We start from the raw sequence: 17,191 nt of genomic DNA, 5'->3' as shown, positions 1-17,191 counted from the left end.
GAGGATGGAGTCAAGCTCAACTCCCAGTCCTACTGCCAGTTTCTGGAAGACACCTTCTTCAAGCAGTGGTACAGGAAGAAGTCTGCATCCTTCAAGAAAAACATGATTTTCATGCAGGACAATGCTCCATCACACGCGTCCAAGTACTCCACAGCGTGGCTGGCAAGAAAGGGTATAAAAGAAGAAAAACTAATGACATGGCCTCCTTGTTCACCTGATCTGAACCCCATTGAGAACCTGTGGTCCATCATCAAATGTGAGATTTACAAGGAGGGAAAACAGTACACCTCTCTGAACAGTGTCTGGGAGGCTGTGGTTGCTGCTGCACGCAATGTTGATGGTGAACAGATCAAAACACTGACAGAATCCATGGATGGCAGGCTTTTGAGTGTCCTTGCAAAGAAAGGTGGCTATATTGGCCGCTGATTTGTTTTTGTTTTGTTTTTGAATGTCAGAAATGTATATTTGTGAATGTGGAGATGTTATATTGCTGTCACTGGTAGAAATAAATCATTGAAATGGGTATATATTTGTTTTTTGTTAAGTTGCCTAATAATTCTGCACAGTAATAGTCACCTGCACACACAGATATCCCCCTAAAATAGCTAAAACTAAAAACAAACTAAAAACTACTTCCAGAAACATTCAGCTTTGATATTAATGAGTTTTTTGGGTTCATTGAGAACATGGTTGTTGTTCAATAATAAAATTATTCCTCAAAAATACAACTTGCCTAATAATTCTGCACTCCCTGTAAGTGTTGGAGTCAAATTGTTAAATGTTGTCATTGTGTTACTTAAATTTGTAAGTCAGCAGGGAAGGCTGTTTCTTTGAAGTTGGCTAGGAGACAGGTGAGGAGCATTCAGCTCCAAGAGCCTGGTTCCGACCAGCCTCCCTTGCTAGCAAGTAAAAACCGGTTCATTTCCGCCGCTTGTATCCGCGATCTCGTTTTTTCGGTCACTACCCACAGCTCGTGGCCATAGGTGAGGGTAGGGACGTAGATCGACCGGTAAATTGAGAGCTTCGCTTTACACTAAGCTCCCTCTTCACCATGATGGACCGGTGCAGCGTCCGCATCACTGCGGCTGCACCGCCAATCCGTCTGTCGATCTCCAGCTCCCTTCTCCAATCACTCGCGAACAAGACCCCGAGATACTTGAACTCCTCCACTCATCTGGGTCGGGGATGAGTTCCGACCCGGAAAAGAGTGAACACCCGGAAAAGAGTGAACACAGCACCCTTTTCCGGCTGAGAACCACGGCCTCAGATTTGGGGGTGCTGATCCTCATTCCCGCTGCTTCACACTCGGCTGCGAACCTTTGTACATTTTTATGAAAAGAAAAGAGAGTTTTCGGTGAGATCCAGGAGGAAGCTCAGAGGGGACAGGGCCTTTTCTAATTTGCCCTTGCACGTTAGAGAGGCCCCTTCACTCTCCACTTTTAAATCACATCTTAAAACCCACTTTTATTCTTTGGCTTTTAACCTCAGTGAGACATAGTTTTCTCTTGTAATGAAATTAGTTATTTTATTAATTATTTTACTTTTTCTTTTATTTGGCTTGTATTTATTTCTTATGTCATTTTATTATATAGTTCCTATGTACAGCACTTTGTGTCAGCTGTGGTTGTTTTAAAGTGCTTTATAAATAAAGTTGATGATGATGATGATGACGTGTTTGTTTATTATCCTTATTGTTTTATCTGGGACTGTTTGCAGACATCTCAGAGAGAGGAGACACCAGCATCTGAACAGAGACTCAAACCAGCAACCTGCAGCTCCCTGCTTGGCTGCTCCAGTTTTCTCCTCACTCATGTTGCCCACCAGTGATTTCTAGCTGCCCACCCACACAGCAGGCTAGAATATGCGCTGAGCCTCAGCACCCAATACTTGGACATGTTTTCTTTATTAAATAATGAACCAGACCCCAAAAGTAAACAGCTGTTATTGCTAGGCAACGGGAGCAACATTTGGCGATGCAGCACCTGACATTCCTGACCATGTGGGCGGAGCATGCATGAAATGGAATGTTCAGTAGAACTGTGCAACACAAGCACTTAGTTCCAGCATGTTTCATTGTATCCAGACACAGCTAGAGACACATCTACAGCAGCATCTCTGTGCAGGACAAACGACAGTTGACGAAGAAACATCGAAAACTTCACTTCACTCCTCTACAAAACGTTGGTTCCTTTGTTTAAAAGGCCAAAATGAATCAGGGGAGAACGAGAAGAGGATCGGCGAGTGCTTCACCATGCATTACAGTACGGCTGATTCATTTTAAATTTCAAATGATACAGGCTGAAAATGTCAAATTAAAAGAAGAGGCAGAAAAATCAAGAGGAGAAGCTAAAAATTCACAGTTTGAAACTCATGTAGTATTGCAGGAATTACTGCATGTGGGTCTCAGACTTAAAGGAGAGAAGATGAGAAAACAACAGGCAGAAAAGGAGGATGAAAAGATGAAGAAAGAACTGTTGGAAGCTCAAAAAGCATTGGAGGAAGAGAAAAGCACAGCACAAGAAGCCAACAATAAATATCAAACTGCAAAGAAGGAGGCAGGAAATGTGCTGCAGGAATTACAGGAGGTGCAGGAAGATTTTGAAGAGGAAAGAAGGAAAATGCAGTTGGCAACACAAGAAGCTGCAAATGTAACGGCTGAAGCTGAAACACTAAGAAAGGAATTACTGCATGTAAAGCAACAACTTGAAGAAGAGAAAAAACGTAAACACGAGGCAGAAAATGAGATTGAAAATATGAAGAAAGAATTGTTGGAAGCTCAAAAAGTGTTGGAGGAAGAGAAAATTAAAACACAGGAAGCAAAGAAAGAAATGGAAGATACAAAGAGTCACACTGAAAACATGAAGAAGGAACTGATGAAAGTGCAAGAAGAACTCGCAGAAGAGAAAATTGAGGTGAAGGTATTGAAGAAAGAAATGAGCGGCTCTGCGGTGACCAAGAAAGACTGCAGAGACGCACTGAAAGAAATGCGAAAGCACAAAAAGGAAGCTAAAGAGCTCCTCAAACACAAAGGGAAACTGGCCAAACAGCAGCTGAAAGAAACATTTAAAGATGCCGAGGAGCAGCTCAACAAGACCTTAAAAGAACTGAAGGCAAAAGAAAAGCAAGGCGAGGACAGGAGGGGATTCTGGAGCAGACTGCTGAGGAAGAACTGACCCAGCAGCATCAATAGTTTCTTCCTCCTCTCTCCCTCTCTCCACCTTTCTTTCTCCCCATCCTTCTTCTTGGGACGTTTGTTTGTTTTTTAAAAACTCTAATCTAAATACATGCACTGAAACACACAAATAAAATTGCCATAACTTGACCTCATGTTGCCTGCTTCTTTTCTTGTGTGTCTGTGGATGTAAAACAGTAACACACTTTCTGCTCTGTGTCTTTAATTGTAAATAAATGTAATATGTTTTCATTTTAAAATGCAGTGCAAAAAACTTCTGCTCTGAATCTTTTTTTTAGCAAAAAGCTTTTTTTTGCCTGCTGTGGAAGTTTTCCATTCAAATAAAGCTGCAGACGAGCGGTAGCTAACATTCTTTAATCAAACACACAAAGAACAGACAACCAAGCTTGATGAAGTCCCTGCATGACCGCGGGACAGACGGTCAGCAGAGTCTGAGCCCAGCATGGCTCTCAGTTAAATATCTCCAGGAACAAAAGGCAGCACACAGCTGTTTCACACCTTAAGCTTCCCACTCCCTTGCTGCCTCCCAGAGTCCTCGAAGACACAAAAGACTCTTCCTATGGAGCTGTCTGCTTCCCCCAGCTTCCTTACTACACCCCCACCATTTGTCTTACTGTATGAGTGTGAGACATGTTAAAATCCAGTGGCACCAAGGTATCATACAATAAAATAATGTGATTAAAAGAAGCACTTAGAATTTGCTAAGGGAAAAAATCACATAAACAGGAAGTAAACAAACATGAGATCAGCTGGTCTACTGACGTTTTCTGCAAAATCCTGAACTCACTGTCACCTCAACAACATTATAATGAATGTGAAACATTACAGATCTGAGTTGTCTGAGTAACAGATGCATTTTCATTTGTCACTTTACTACAGGGAGTGCAGAATTATCAGGCAAATGAGTATTTTGTCCACATCATCCTCTTCATGCATGTTGTCTTACTCCAAGCTGTATAGGCTCGAAAGCCTACTACCAATTAAGCATATTAGGTGATGTGCATCTCTGTAATGAGAAGGGGTGTGGTCTAATGACATCAACACCCTATATCAGGTGTGCATAATTATTAGGCAACGTCCTTTCCTTTGGCAAAATGGGTCAAAAGAAGGACTTGACAGGCTCAGAAAAGTCAAAAATAGTGAGATATCTTGCAGAGGGATGCAGCAGTCTCAAAATTGCAAAGCTTCTGAAGCATCGAACAATCAAGCGTTTCATTCAAAATAGTCAACAGGGTCGCAAGAAGCGTGTGGAAAAACCAAGGCACAAAATAACTGCCCATGAACTGAGAAAAGTCAAGCGTGCAGCTGCCAAGATGCCACTTGCCACCAGTTTGGCCATATTTCAGAGCTGCAACATCACTGGAGTGCCCAAAAGCACAAGGTGTGCAATACTCAGAGACATGGCCAAGGTAAGAAAGGCTGAAAGACGACCACCACTGAACAAGACACACAAGCTGAAACGTCAAGACTGGGTCAAGAAATATCTCAAGACTGGTTTTTCTAAGGTTTTATGGACTGATGAAATGAGAGTGAGTCTTGATGGGCCAGATGGATGGGCCCGTGGCTGGATTGGTAAAGGGCAGAGAGCTCCAGTCCCACTCAGACGCCAGCAAGGTGGAGGTGGAGTACTGGTTTGGGCTGGTATCATCAAAGATGAGCTTGTGGGGCCTTTTCGGGTTGAGGATGGAGTCAAGCTCAACTCCCAGTCCTACTGCCAGTTTCTGGAAGACACCTTCTTCAAGCAGTGGTACAGGAAGAAGTCTGCATCCTTCAAGAAAAACATGATTTTCATGCAGGACAATGCTCCATCACACGCGTCCAAGTACTCCACAGCGTGGCTGGCAAGAAAGGGTATAAAAGAAGAAAAACTAATGACATGGCCTCCTTGTTCACCTGATCTGAACCCCATTGAGAACCTGTGGTCCATCATCAAATGTGAGATTTACAAGGAGGGAAAACAGTACACCTCTCTGAACAGTGTCTGGGAGGCTGTGGTTGCTGCTGCACGCAATGTTGATGGTGAACAGATCAAAACACTGACAGAATCCATGGATGGCAGGCTTTTGAGTGTCCTTGCAAAGAAAGGTGGCTATATTGGCCGCTGATTTGTTTTTGTTTTGTTTTTGAATGTCAGAAATGTATATTTGTGAATGTGGAGATGTTATATTGGTGTCACTGGTAAAAATAAATCATTGAAATGGGTATATATTTGTTTTTTGTTAAGTTGCCTAATAATTCTGCACAGTAATAGTCACCTGCACACACAGATATCCCCCTAAAATAGCTAAAACTAAAAACAAACTAAAAACTACTTCCAGAAACATTCAGCTTTGATATTAATGAGTTTTTTGGGTTCATTGAGAACATGGTTGTTGTTCAATAATAAAATTATTCCTCAAAAATACAACTTGCCTAATAATTCTGCACTCCCTGTAAGTGTTGGAGTCAAATTGTTAAATGTTGTCATTGTGTTACTTAAATTTGTAAGTCAGCAGGGAAGGCTGTTTCTTTGAAGTTGGCTAGGAGACAGGTGAGGAGCATTCAGCTCCAAGAGCCTGGTTCCGACCAGCCTCCCTTGCTAGCAAGTAAAAACCGGTTCATTTCCGCCGCTTGTATCCGCGATCTCGTTTTTTCGGTCACTACCCACAGCTCGTGGCCATAGGTGAGGGTAGGGACGTAGATCGACCGGTAAATTGAGAGCTTCGCTTTACACTAAGCTCCCTCTTCACCATGATGGACCGGTGCAGCGTCCGCATCACTGCGGCTGCACCGCCAATCCGTCTGTCGATCTCCAGCTCCCTTCTCCAATCACTCGCGAACAAGACCCCGAGATACTTGAACTCCTCCACTCATCTGGGTCGGGGATGAGTTCCGACCCGGAAAAGAGTGAACACCCGGAAAAGAGTGAACACAGCACCCTTTTCCGGCTGAGAACCACGGCCTCAGATTTGGGGGTGCTGATCCTCATTCCCGCTGCTTCACACTCGGCTGCGAACCTTTGTACATTTTTATGAAAAGAAAAGAGAGTTTTCGGTGAGATCCAGGAGGAAGCTCAGAGGGGACAGGGCCTTTTCTAATTTGCCCTTGCACGTTAGAGAGGCCCCTTCACTCTCCACTTTTAAATCACATCTTAAAACCCACTTTTATTCTTTGGCTTTTAACCTCAGTGAGACATAGTTTTCTCTTGTAATGAAATTAGTTATTTTATTAATTATTTTACTTTTTCTTTTATTTGGCTTGTATTTATTTCTTATGTCATTTTATTATATAGTTCCTATGTACAGCACTTTGTGTCAGCTGTGGTTGTTTTAAAGTGCTTTATAAATAAAGTTGATGATGATGATGATGACGTGTTTGTTTATTATCCTTATTGTTTTATCTGGGACTGTTTGCAGACATCTCAGAGAGAGGAGACACCAGCATCTGAACAGAGACTCAAACCAGCAACCTGCAGCTCCCTGCTTGGCTGCTCCAGTTTTCTCCTCACTCATGTTGCCCACCAGTGATTTCTAGCTGCCCACCCACACAGCAGGCTAGAATATGCGCTGAGCCTCAGCACCCAATACTTGGACATGTTTTCTTTATTAAATAATGAACCAGACCCCAAAAGTAAACAGCTGTTATTGCTAGGCAACGGGAGCAACATTTGGTGATGCAGCACCTGACATTCCTGACCATGTGGGCGGAGCATGCATGAAATGGAATGTTCAGTAGAACTGTGCAACACAAGCACTTAGTTCCAGCATGTTTCATTGTATCCAGACACAGCTAGAGACACATCTACAGCAGCATCTCTGTGCAGGACAAACGACAGTTGACGAAGAAACATCGAAAACTTCACTTCACTCCTCTACAAAACGTTGGTTCCTTTGTTTAAAAGGCCAAAATGAATCAGGGGAGAACGAGAAGAGGATCGGCGAGTGCTTCACCATGCATTACAGTACGGCTGATTCATTTTAAATTTCAAATGATACAGGCTGAAAATGTCAAATTAAAAGAAGAGGCAGAAAAATCAAGAGGAGAAGCTAAAAATTCACAGTTTGAAACTCATGTAGTATTGCAGGAATTACTGCATGTGGGTCTCAGACTTAAAGGAGAGAAGATGAGAAAACAACAGGCAGAAAAGGAGGATGAAAAGATGAAGAAAGAACTGTTGGAAGCTCAAAAAGCATTGGAGGAAGAGAAAAGCACAGCACAAGAAGCCAACAATAAATATCAAACTGCAAAGAAGGAGGCAGGAAATGTGCTGCAGGAATTACAGGAGGTGCAGGAAGATTTTGAAGAGGAAAGAAGGAAAATGCAGTTGGCAACACAAGAAGCTGCAAATGTAACGGCTGAAGCTGAAACACTAAGAAAGGAATTACTGCATGTAAAGCAACAACTTGAAGAAGAGAAAAAACGTAAACACGAGGCAGAAAATGAGATTGAAAATATGAAGAAAGAATTGTTGGAAGCTCAAAAAGTGTTGGAGGAAGAGAAAATTAAAACACAGGAAGCAAAGAAAGAAATGGAAGATACAAAGAGTCACACTGAAAACATGAAGAAGGAACTGATGAAAGTGCAAGAAGAACTCGCAGAAGAGAAAATTGAGGTGAAGGTATTGAAGAAAGAAATGAGCGGCTCTGCGGTGACCAAGAAAGACTGCAGAGACGCACTGAAAGAAATGCGAAAGCACAAAAAGGAAGCTAAAGAGCTCCTCAAACACAAAGGGAAACTGGCCAAACAGCAGCTGAAAGAAACATTTAAAGATGCCGAGGAGCAGCTCAACAAGACCTTAAAAGAACTGAAGGCAAAAGAAAAGCAAGGCGAGGACAGGAGGGGATTCTGGAGCAGACTGCTGAGGAAGAACTGACCCAGCAGCATCAATAGTTTCTTCCTCCTCTCTCCCTCTCTCCACCTTTCTTTCTCCCCATCCTTCTTCTTGGGACGTTTGTTTGTTTTTTAAAAACTCTAATCTAAATACATGTACTGAAACACACAAATAAAATTGCCATAACTTGACCTCATGTTGCCTGCTTCTTTTCTTGTGTGTCTGTGGATGTAAAACAGTAACACACTTTCTGCTCTGTGTCTTTAATTGTAAATAAATGCTATGTTTTCATTTTAAAATGCAGTGCAAAAAACTTCTGCTCTGAATCTTTTTTTTAGCAAAAAGCTTTTTTTTGCCTGCTGTGGAAGTTTTCCATTCAAATAAAGCTGCAGACGAGCGGTAGCTAACATTCTTTAATCAAACACACAAAGAACAGACAACCAAGCTTGATGAAGTCCCTGCATGACCGCGGGACAGACGGTCAGCAGAGTCTGAGCCCAGCATGGCTCTCAGTTAAATATCTCCAGGAACAAAAGGCAGCACACAGCTGTTTCACACCTTAAGCTTCACACTCCCTTGCTGCCTCCCAGAGTCCTCGAAGACACAAAAGACTCTTCCTATGGAGCTGTCTGCTTCCCCCAGCTTCCTTACTACACCCCCACCATTTGTCTTACTGTATGAGTGTGAGACATGTTAAAATCCAGTGGCACCAAGGTATCATACAATAAAATAATGTGATTAAAAGAAGCACTTAGAATTTGCTAAGGGAAAAAATCACATAAACAGGAAGTAAACAAACATGAGATCAGCTGGTCTACTGACGTTTTCTGCAAAATCCTGAACTCACTGTCACCTCAACAACATTATAATGAATGTGAAACATTACAGATCTGAGTTGTCTGAGTAACAGATGCATTTTCATTTGTCACTTTACTACAGGGAGTGCAGAATTATCAGGCAAATGAGTATTTTGTCCACATCATCCTCTTCATGCATGTTGTCTTACTCCAAGCTGTATAGGCTCGAAAGCCTACTACCAATTAAGCATATTAGGTGATGTGCATCTCTGTAATGAGAAGGGGTGTGGTCTAATGACATCAACACCCTATATCAGGTGTGCATAATTATTAGGCAACGTCCTTTCCTTTGGCAAAATGGGTCAAAAGAAGGACTTGACAGGCTCAGAAAAGTCAAAAATAGTGAGATATCTTGCAGAGGGATGCAGCAGTCTCAAAATTGCAAAGCTTCTGAAGCATCGAACAATCAAGCGTTTCATTCAAAATAGTCAACAGGGTCGCAAGAAGCGTGTGGAAAAACCAAGGCACAAAATAACTGCCCATGAACTGAGAAAAGTCAAGCGTGCAGCTGCCAAGATGCCACTTGCCACCAGTTTGGCCATATTTCAGAGCTGCAACATCACTGGAGTGCCCAAAAGCACAAGGTGTGCAATACTCAGAGACATGGCCAAGGTAAGAAAGGCTGAAAGACGACCACCACTGAACAAGACACACAAGCTGAAACGTCAAGACTGGGTCAAGAAATATCTCAAGACTGGTTTTTCTAAGGTTTTATGGACTGATGAAATGAGAGTGAGTCTTGATGGGCCAGATGGATGGGCCCGTGGCTGGATTGGTAAAGGGCAGAGAGCTCCAGTCCCACTCAGACGCCAGCAAGGTGGAGGTGGAGTACTGGTTTGGGCTGGTATCATCAAAGATGAGCTTGTGGGGCCTTTTCGGGTTGAGGATGGAGTCAAGCTCAACTCCCAGTCCTACTGCCAGTTTCTGGAAGACACCTTCTTCAAGCAGTGGTACAGGAAGAAGTCTGCATCCTTCAAGAAAAACATGATTTTCATGCAGGACAATGCTCCATCACACGCGTCCAAGTACTCCACAGCGTGGCTGGCAAGAAAGGGTATAAAAGAAGAAAAACTAATGACATGGCCTCCTTGTTCACCTGATCTGAACCCCATTGAGAACCTGTGGTCCATCATCAAATGTGAGATTTACAAGGAGGGAAAACAGTACACCTCTCTGAACAGTGTCTGGGAGGCTGTGGTTGCTGCTGCACGCAATGTTGATGGTGAACAGATCAAAACACTGACAGAATCCATGGATGGCAGGCTTTTGAGTGTCCTTGCAAAGAAAGGTGGCTATATTGGCCGCTGATTTGTTTTTGTTTTGTTTTTGAATGTCAGAAATGTATATTTGTGAATGTGGAGATGTTATATTGCTGTCACTGGTAGAAATAAATCATTGAAATGGGTATATATTTGTTTTTTGTTAAGTTGCCTAATAATTCTGCACAGTAATAGTCACCTGCACACACAGATATCCCCCTAAAATAGCTAAAACTAAAAACAAACTAAAAACTACTTCCAGAAACATTCAGCTTTGATATTAATGAGTTTTTTGGGTTCATTGAGAACATGGTTGTTGTTCAATAATAAAATTATTCCTCAAAAATACAACTTGCCTAATAATTCTGCACTCCCTGTAAGTGTTGGAGTCAAATTGTTAAATGTTGTCATTGTGTTACTTAAATTTGTAAGTCAGCAGGGAAGGCTGTTTCTTTGAAGTTGGCTAGGAGACAGGTGAGGAGCATTCAGCTCCAAGAGCCTGGTTCCGACCAGCCTCCCTTGCTAGCAAGTAAAAACCGGTTCATTTCCGCCGCTTGTATCCGCGATCTCGTTTTTTCGGTCACTACCCACAGCTCGTGGCCATAGGTGAGGGTAGGGACGTAGATCGACCGGTAAATTGAGAGCTTCGCTTTACACTAAGCTCCCTCTTCACCATGATGGACCGGTGCAGCGTCCGCATCACTGCGGCTGCACCGCCAATCCGTCTGTCGATCTCCAGCTCCCTTCTCCAATCACTCGCGAACAAGACCCCGAGATACTTGAACTCCTCCACTCATCTGGGTCGGGGATGAGTTCCGACCCGGAAAAGAGTGAACACCCGGAAAAGAGTGAACACAGCACCCTTTTCCGGCTGAGAACCACGGCCTCAGATTTGGGGGTGCTGATCCTCATTCCCGCTGCTTCACACTCGGCTGCGAACCTTTGTACATTTTTATGAAAAGAAAAGAGAGTTTTCGGTGAGATCCAGGAGGAAGCTCAGAGGGGACAGGGCCTTTTCTAATTTGCCCTTGCACGTTAGAGAGGCCCCTTCACTCTCCACTTTTAAATCACATCTTAAAACCCACTTTTATTCTTTGGCTTTTAACCTCAGTGAGACATAGTTTTCTCTTGTAATGAAATTAGTTATTTTATTAATTATTTTACTTTTTCTTTTATTTGGCTTGTATTTATTTCTTATGTCATTTTATTATATAGTTCCTATGTACAGCACTTTGTGTCAGCTGTGGTTGTTTTAAAGTGCTTTATAAATAAAGTTGATGATGATGATGATGACGTGTTTGTTTATTATCCTTATTGTTTTATCTGGGACTGTTTGCAGACATCTCAGAGAGAGGAGACACCAGCATCTGAACAGAGACTCAAACCAGCAACCTGCAGCTCCCTGCTTGGCTGCTCCAGTTTTCTCCTCACTCATGTTGCCCACCAGTGATTTCTAGCTGCCCACCCACACAGCAGGCTAGAATATGCGCTGAGCCTCAGCACCCAATACTTGGACATGTTTTCTTTATTAAATAATGAACCAGACCCCAAAAGTAAACAGCTGTTATTGCTAGGCAACGGGAGCAGCATTTGGTGATGCAGCACCTGACATTCCTGACCATGTGGGCGGAGCATGCATGAAATGGAATGTTCAGTAGAACTGTGCAACACAAGCACTTAGTTCCAGCATGTTTCATTGTATCCAGACACAGCTAGAGACACATCTACAGCAGCATCTCTGTGCAGGACAAACGACAGTTGACGAAGAAAACAACAAAAACTTCACTTCACTCCTCTACAAAACGTTGGTTCCTTTGTTTAAAAGGCCAAAATGAATCAGGGGAGAACGAGAAGAGGATCGGCGAGTGCTTCACCATGCATTACAGTACGGCTGATTCATTTTAAATTTCAAATGATACAGGCTGAAAATGTCAAATTAAAAGAAGAGGCAGAAAAATCAAGAGGAGAAGCTAAAAATTCACAGTTTGAAACTCATGTAGTATTGCAGGAATTACTGCATGTGGGTCTCAGACTTAAAGGAGAGAAGATGAGAAAACAACAGGCAGAAAAGGAGGATGAAAAGATGAAGAAAGAACTGTTGGAAGCTCAAAAAGCATTGGAGGAAGAGAAAAGCACAGCACAAGAAGCCAACAATAAATATCAAACTGCAAAGAAGGAGGCAGGAAATGTGCTGCAGGAATTACAGGAGGTGCAGGAAGATTTTGAAGAGGAAAGAAGGAAAATGCAGTTGGCAACACAAGAAGCTGCAAATGTAACGGCTGAAGCTGAAACACTAAGAAAGGAATTACTGCATGTAAAGCAACAACTTGAAGAAGAGAAAAAACGTAAACACGAGGCAGAAAATGAGATTGAAAATATGAAGAAAGAATTGTTGGAAGCTCAAAAAGTGTTGGAGGAAGAGAAAATTAAAACACAGGAAGCAAAGAAAGAAATGGAAGATACAAAGAGTCACACTGAAAACATGAAGAAGGAACTGATGAAAGTGCAAGAAGAACTCGCAGAAGAGAAAATTGAGGTGAAGGTATTGAAGAAAGAAATGAGCGGCTCTGCGGTGACCAAGAAAGACTGCAGAGACGCACTGAAAGAAATGCGAAAGCACAAAAAGGAAGCTAAAGAGCTCCTCAAACACAAAGGGAAACTGGCCAAACAGCAGCTGAAAGAAACATTTAAAGATGCCGAGGAGCAGCTCAACAAGACCTTAAAAGAACTGAAGGCAAAAGAAAAGCAAGGCGAGGACAGGAGGGGATTCTGGAGCAGACTGCTGAGGAAGAACTGACCCAGCAGCATCAATAGTTTCTTCCTCCTTCCCCCTCTCTCCACCTTTCTTTCTCCCCATCCTTCTTCTTGGGACGTTTGTTTGTTTTTTAAAAACTCTAATCTAAATACATGTACTGAAACACACAAATAAAATTGCCATAACTTGACCTCATGTTGCCTGCTTCTTTTCTTGTGTGTCTGTGGATGTAAAACAGTAACACACTTCCTGCTCTGTGTCTTTAATTGTAAATAAATGCAATATGTTTTCATTTTAAAATGCAGTGCAAAAAACTTCTGCTCTGAATCTTTTTTTTTAGCAAAAAGCTTTTTTTTGCCTGCTGTGGAAGTTTTCCATTCAAATAAAGCTGCAGACGAGCGGTAGCTAACATTCTTTAATCAAACACACAAAGAACAGACAACCAAGCTTGATGAAGTCCCTGCATGACCGCGGGACAGACGGTCAGCAGAGTCTGAGCCCAGCATGGCTCTCAGTTAAATATCTCCAGGAACAAAAGGCAGCACACAGCTGTTTCACACCTTAAGCTTCCCACTCCCTTGCTGCCTCCCAGAGTCCTCGAAGACACAAAAGACTCTTCCTATGGAGCTGTCTGCTTCCCCCAGCTTCCTTACTACACCCCCACCATTTGTCTTACTGTATGAGTGTGAGACATGTTAAAATCCAGTGGCACCAAGGTATCATACAATAAAATAATGTGATTAAAAGAAGCACTTAGAATTTGCTAAGGGAAAAAATCACATAAACAGGAAGTAAACAAACATGAGATCAGCTGGTCTACTGACGTTTTCTGCAAAATCCTGAACTCACTGTCACCTCAACAACATTATAATGAATGTGAAACATTACAGATCTGAGTTGTCTGAGTAACAGATGCATTTTCATTTGTCACTTTACTACAGGGAGTGCAGAATTATTAGGCAAATGAGTATTTTGTCCACATCATCCTCTTCATGCATGTTGTCTTACTCCAAGCTGTATAGGCTCGAAAGCCTACTACCAATTAAGCATATTAGGTGATGTGCATCTCTGTAATGAGAAGGGGTGTGGTCTAATGACATCAACACCCTATATCAGGTGTGCATAATTATTAGGCAACATCCTTTCCTTTGGCAAAATGGGTCAAAAGAAGGACTTGACAGGCTCAGAAAAGTCAAAAATAGTGAGATATCTTGCAGAGGGATGCAGCAGTCTCAAAATTGCAAAGCTTCTGAAGCATCGAACAATCAAGCGTTTCATTCAAAATAGTCAACAGGGTCGCAAGAAGCGTGTGGAAAAACCAAGGCACAAAATAACTGCCCATGAACTGAGAAAAGTCAAGCGTGCAGCTGCCAAGATGCCACTTGCCACCAGTTTGGCCATATTTCAGAGCTGCAACATCACTGGAGTGCCCAAAAGCACAAGGTGTGCAATACTCAGAGACATGGCCAAGGTAAGAAAGGCTGAAAGACGACCACCACTGAACAAGACACACAAGCTGAAACGTCAAGACTGGGCCAAGAAATATCTCAAGACTGGTTTTTCTAAGGTTTTATGGACTGATGAAATGAGAGTGAGTCTTGATGGGCCAGATGGATGGGCCCGTGGCTGGATTGGTAAAGGGCAGAGAGCTCCAGTCCCACTCAGACGCCAGCAAGGTGGAGGTGGAGTACTGGTTTGGGCTGGTATCATCAAAGATGAGCTTGTGGGGCCTTTTCGGGTTGAGGATGGAGTCAAGCTCAACTATGGATGGCTTTCATCAGTCCAGCCATGATCTGATCAGAATACCATTATGACTTATGACTTGTTCTTTTCCATGTATCTTAATGCTGCTTAGCCAGCAATGTTCTGTTGAAAAGTGATGTGTTGATGCATGCTCAATCATCAAGGTAAGGAAATCCCAAAAAGTTGATTCTGCTCATCTGCACGTTTTCAGTGGGAGAAATGTTTCGTCACTTATCCAAGTGACTTCTTCAGTCACTTCTGACTGCAGGTTTCCCTTGTTAGATATTTCCCTTTAGGGATTTCTAAAAGGAGAACAATGTCTGCATGACACACTGTAGAGATGGTGTCTGAGAGCTGGTTCTACCGAAGAGGGGCCCGAAACCTGAACCCTCTGCCTCCCATTCTACTTTTAAATACTCTAGGAACAACAAGTGAGCCTGCAGTCTGAGAGTTCTAGTTCTATTGGGATGATACTGTATTATGAGGCCTTTAAAATATGACGGTGCCTGATTATTCAAGACCTTGTATGTGATGAGGAGGACTTTAAATTTGATTTTGGATTTAACAACTGGATTTAATTTAAGAGAAGCCAGTACAGGAGTGGTGTGATAACACTCTCAGCTTTATTAAAAAGGCTCATAAATGCCTGTATTTTCTGAGGAAGCTGAAGGGAGCGGGGCTGAACTCCACCATCCCCAGTTCTGTCTACAGGTGTGTGGTGGAGAGCACAATGACTGCCTGGATTACTGTCTGGCCCTGCAGCTGCACCATAGAGAAGAGAAGCAGACACCGCAGTGAGCGGTTAAGACTGCACGCAGGGCTATTGGATGTACCATCCCACTGAGACATTTACACCAGCAGATGCAACGACAGAGCAACTAGCATCATGAGACACCGTACTCCGCCCATCCTACGCATGGACTTTTTTTCGCCCTCCCTTCAAGCTGGAGGCTGCGCAGCATCTGGGGCGAGATCCACCAGTCTGAAGATGAGTTTTTCCAGATGATATGAGTCTGATGAACTGTGCCAAACTGCCACACCTCCGAATATACAGTCTACATTCTGCATTTTGAATTGACTTATTGCCTCAGCCATTATTACTTAATAGGTCATTTATTTATTTAATAGGTTTTTATATTTATTATTAGCAGCACCATAAATCTGCCTCAGCAATGGAAGTGTGGAACCTTAACATCCCAACCACCCTCAGGATGCTGTTGAAGTTCTGCCGGACATAAAAGTTGAAGATGTCACAAAACGGGGCCTCTGCCATACATTCCCAGTGCATGCTCCTTATCCGTTTGGGCACGCCAGGCCTCTCCAACTTAATCCCCCACCACCATATCCAATTCAGCACCTGGTGGTATCAGCTGACAGATCTGCTCTTATCTCCACCTGAGTGTCCAAGACATACAGCCACCAATCCTACATCCTACAACCCATATCTCAACCTGAAGGTGCAGGGAAACAATCCGTTCATCAACCATGGAAAAGTGCTGAGCACTTGTTTTTACCTTACATACTGTATTTATGTTTGCTTGTTTCAATCAATCTCTAAATAATAGGAATATAAATAAAATAAAAACAACAGAAAAGTGCTCAAGACTTTCATAGTACTGTATTTCTTCTTCATTTACATAATAATTCTCTTTTTGAATATTCCTGAATCAAGCATATTTGATCATTTCCAGGTTTACATGAAACCAGGACAGATTCTCAGTGTGGTCTCATTCTTCTGAACTCTACTGCATGCGACGTGAAACATATTTTTACTAAATCTATCACATGTGGACCATGGATGTTTCCTACCTCTCAACATAGATACTTTTGTTGGTTCCCAGAAGGAAGAGGCTGTTAAGGATTCTGTAGCAGGAAACCTGGACATCACCCACTGAGGCAAGAGAGACAAAATCTGTAGGCAAACTGACATCATCGTCCAGATGAAACGTGAAGTTTTCACTTACAAATGAGGTCTTCTCCAAACATGTTCTGTCCGATGTGTTCAAACAGTGAGGAGAGGACGGGGAGCAGGGCGAAGGTGGTGTAGTTGATGATCTGAGTCGCTCCTCGTGGTTGGTCCCTGCTGTGAGTGAACTGGCCGAGCTTCAGGTTCTCCTGAGTCTTCTCCAGATCCTTCGCTGCGCTGTCGAAGTATGACCGTAAAGCTGCCTTCACTGACTCCAGGCCCGTCTTCATCACTGTCCTGATAGAGTTACATTAATATCTTGACAAGAGATGTTCTTTTATCAAACACGAAAAAAGCACTTTGAGAAAATATGGGCACATTCAACCAGTCTGATAACTACGGGGCAATTTTACCAGTATTTGCTAGTAAATATTATTTATTCAACGCTGTCAGGATTTTACTGAGTTTCCAACTAAATGGTGTTGACGATTATTTTTGTGAGAGGCCTCGTTAAACTTTGCTTCTAAAAGTACAAAACAATGAAACACATAATTATCTGAGGTAAGAATTCACTGTTATAGCCGCACATAATGATTATCCTTTATCAGTCTGAGTTTTCATGATGTTTCCAGACAGAAACACATCCATCAAACCTGTCTTATAGCTAT

General features: G+C 42.6%; 1 protein-coding gene across 6 annotated transcripts in view; it reads right to left on the bottom strand.

Annotated features, from left to right (window-relative positions):
* Window positions 1-17,191, bottom strand: part of LOC146567902 (ryanodine receptor 2-like) — a 327,426-nt gene that overhangs the window by 106,112 nt on the left and 204,123 nt on the right. For all 6 annotated transcript variants that reach the window (XM_085283596.1, XM_085283600.1, XM_085283597.1 and 3 more), the window contains exons 68-69: window positions 16,582-16,820; window positions 16,427-16,508 (exon numbers count right to left, since the gene is read on the bottom strand). In XM_085283596.1, the coding sequence (XP_085139722.1) occupies window positions 16,427-16,508; window positions 16,582-16,820 (321 nt within the window). The remainder of the gene's footprint in view (window positions 1-16,426; window positions 16,509-16,581; window positions 16,821-17,191) is intronic.

This window comes from Mchenga conophoros, linkage group LG8 (assembly GCF_057382185.1).
Source record: "Mchenga conophoros isolate Kocher_MC1m ecotype Shallow Benthic linkage group LG8, M_conophoros_male_GT1.1, whole genome shotgun sequence".
Lineage (NCBI taxonomy): Eukaryota > Metazoa > Chordata > Actinopteri > Cichliformes > Cichlidae > Mchenga > Mchenga conophoros.
The sequence above is the reverse complement of the archived record's forward strand: the minus strand, read 5'-3'. Positions and strand labels throughout refer to the sequence as shown.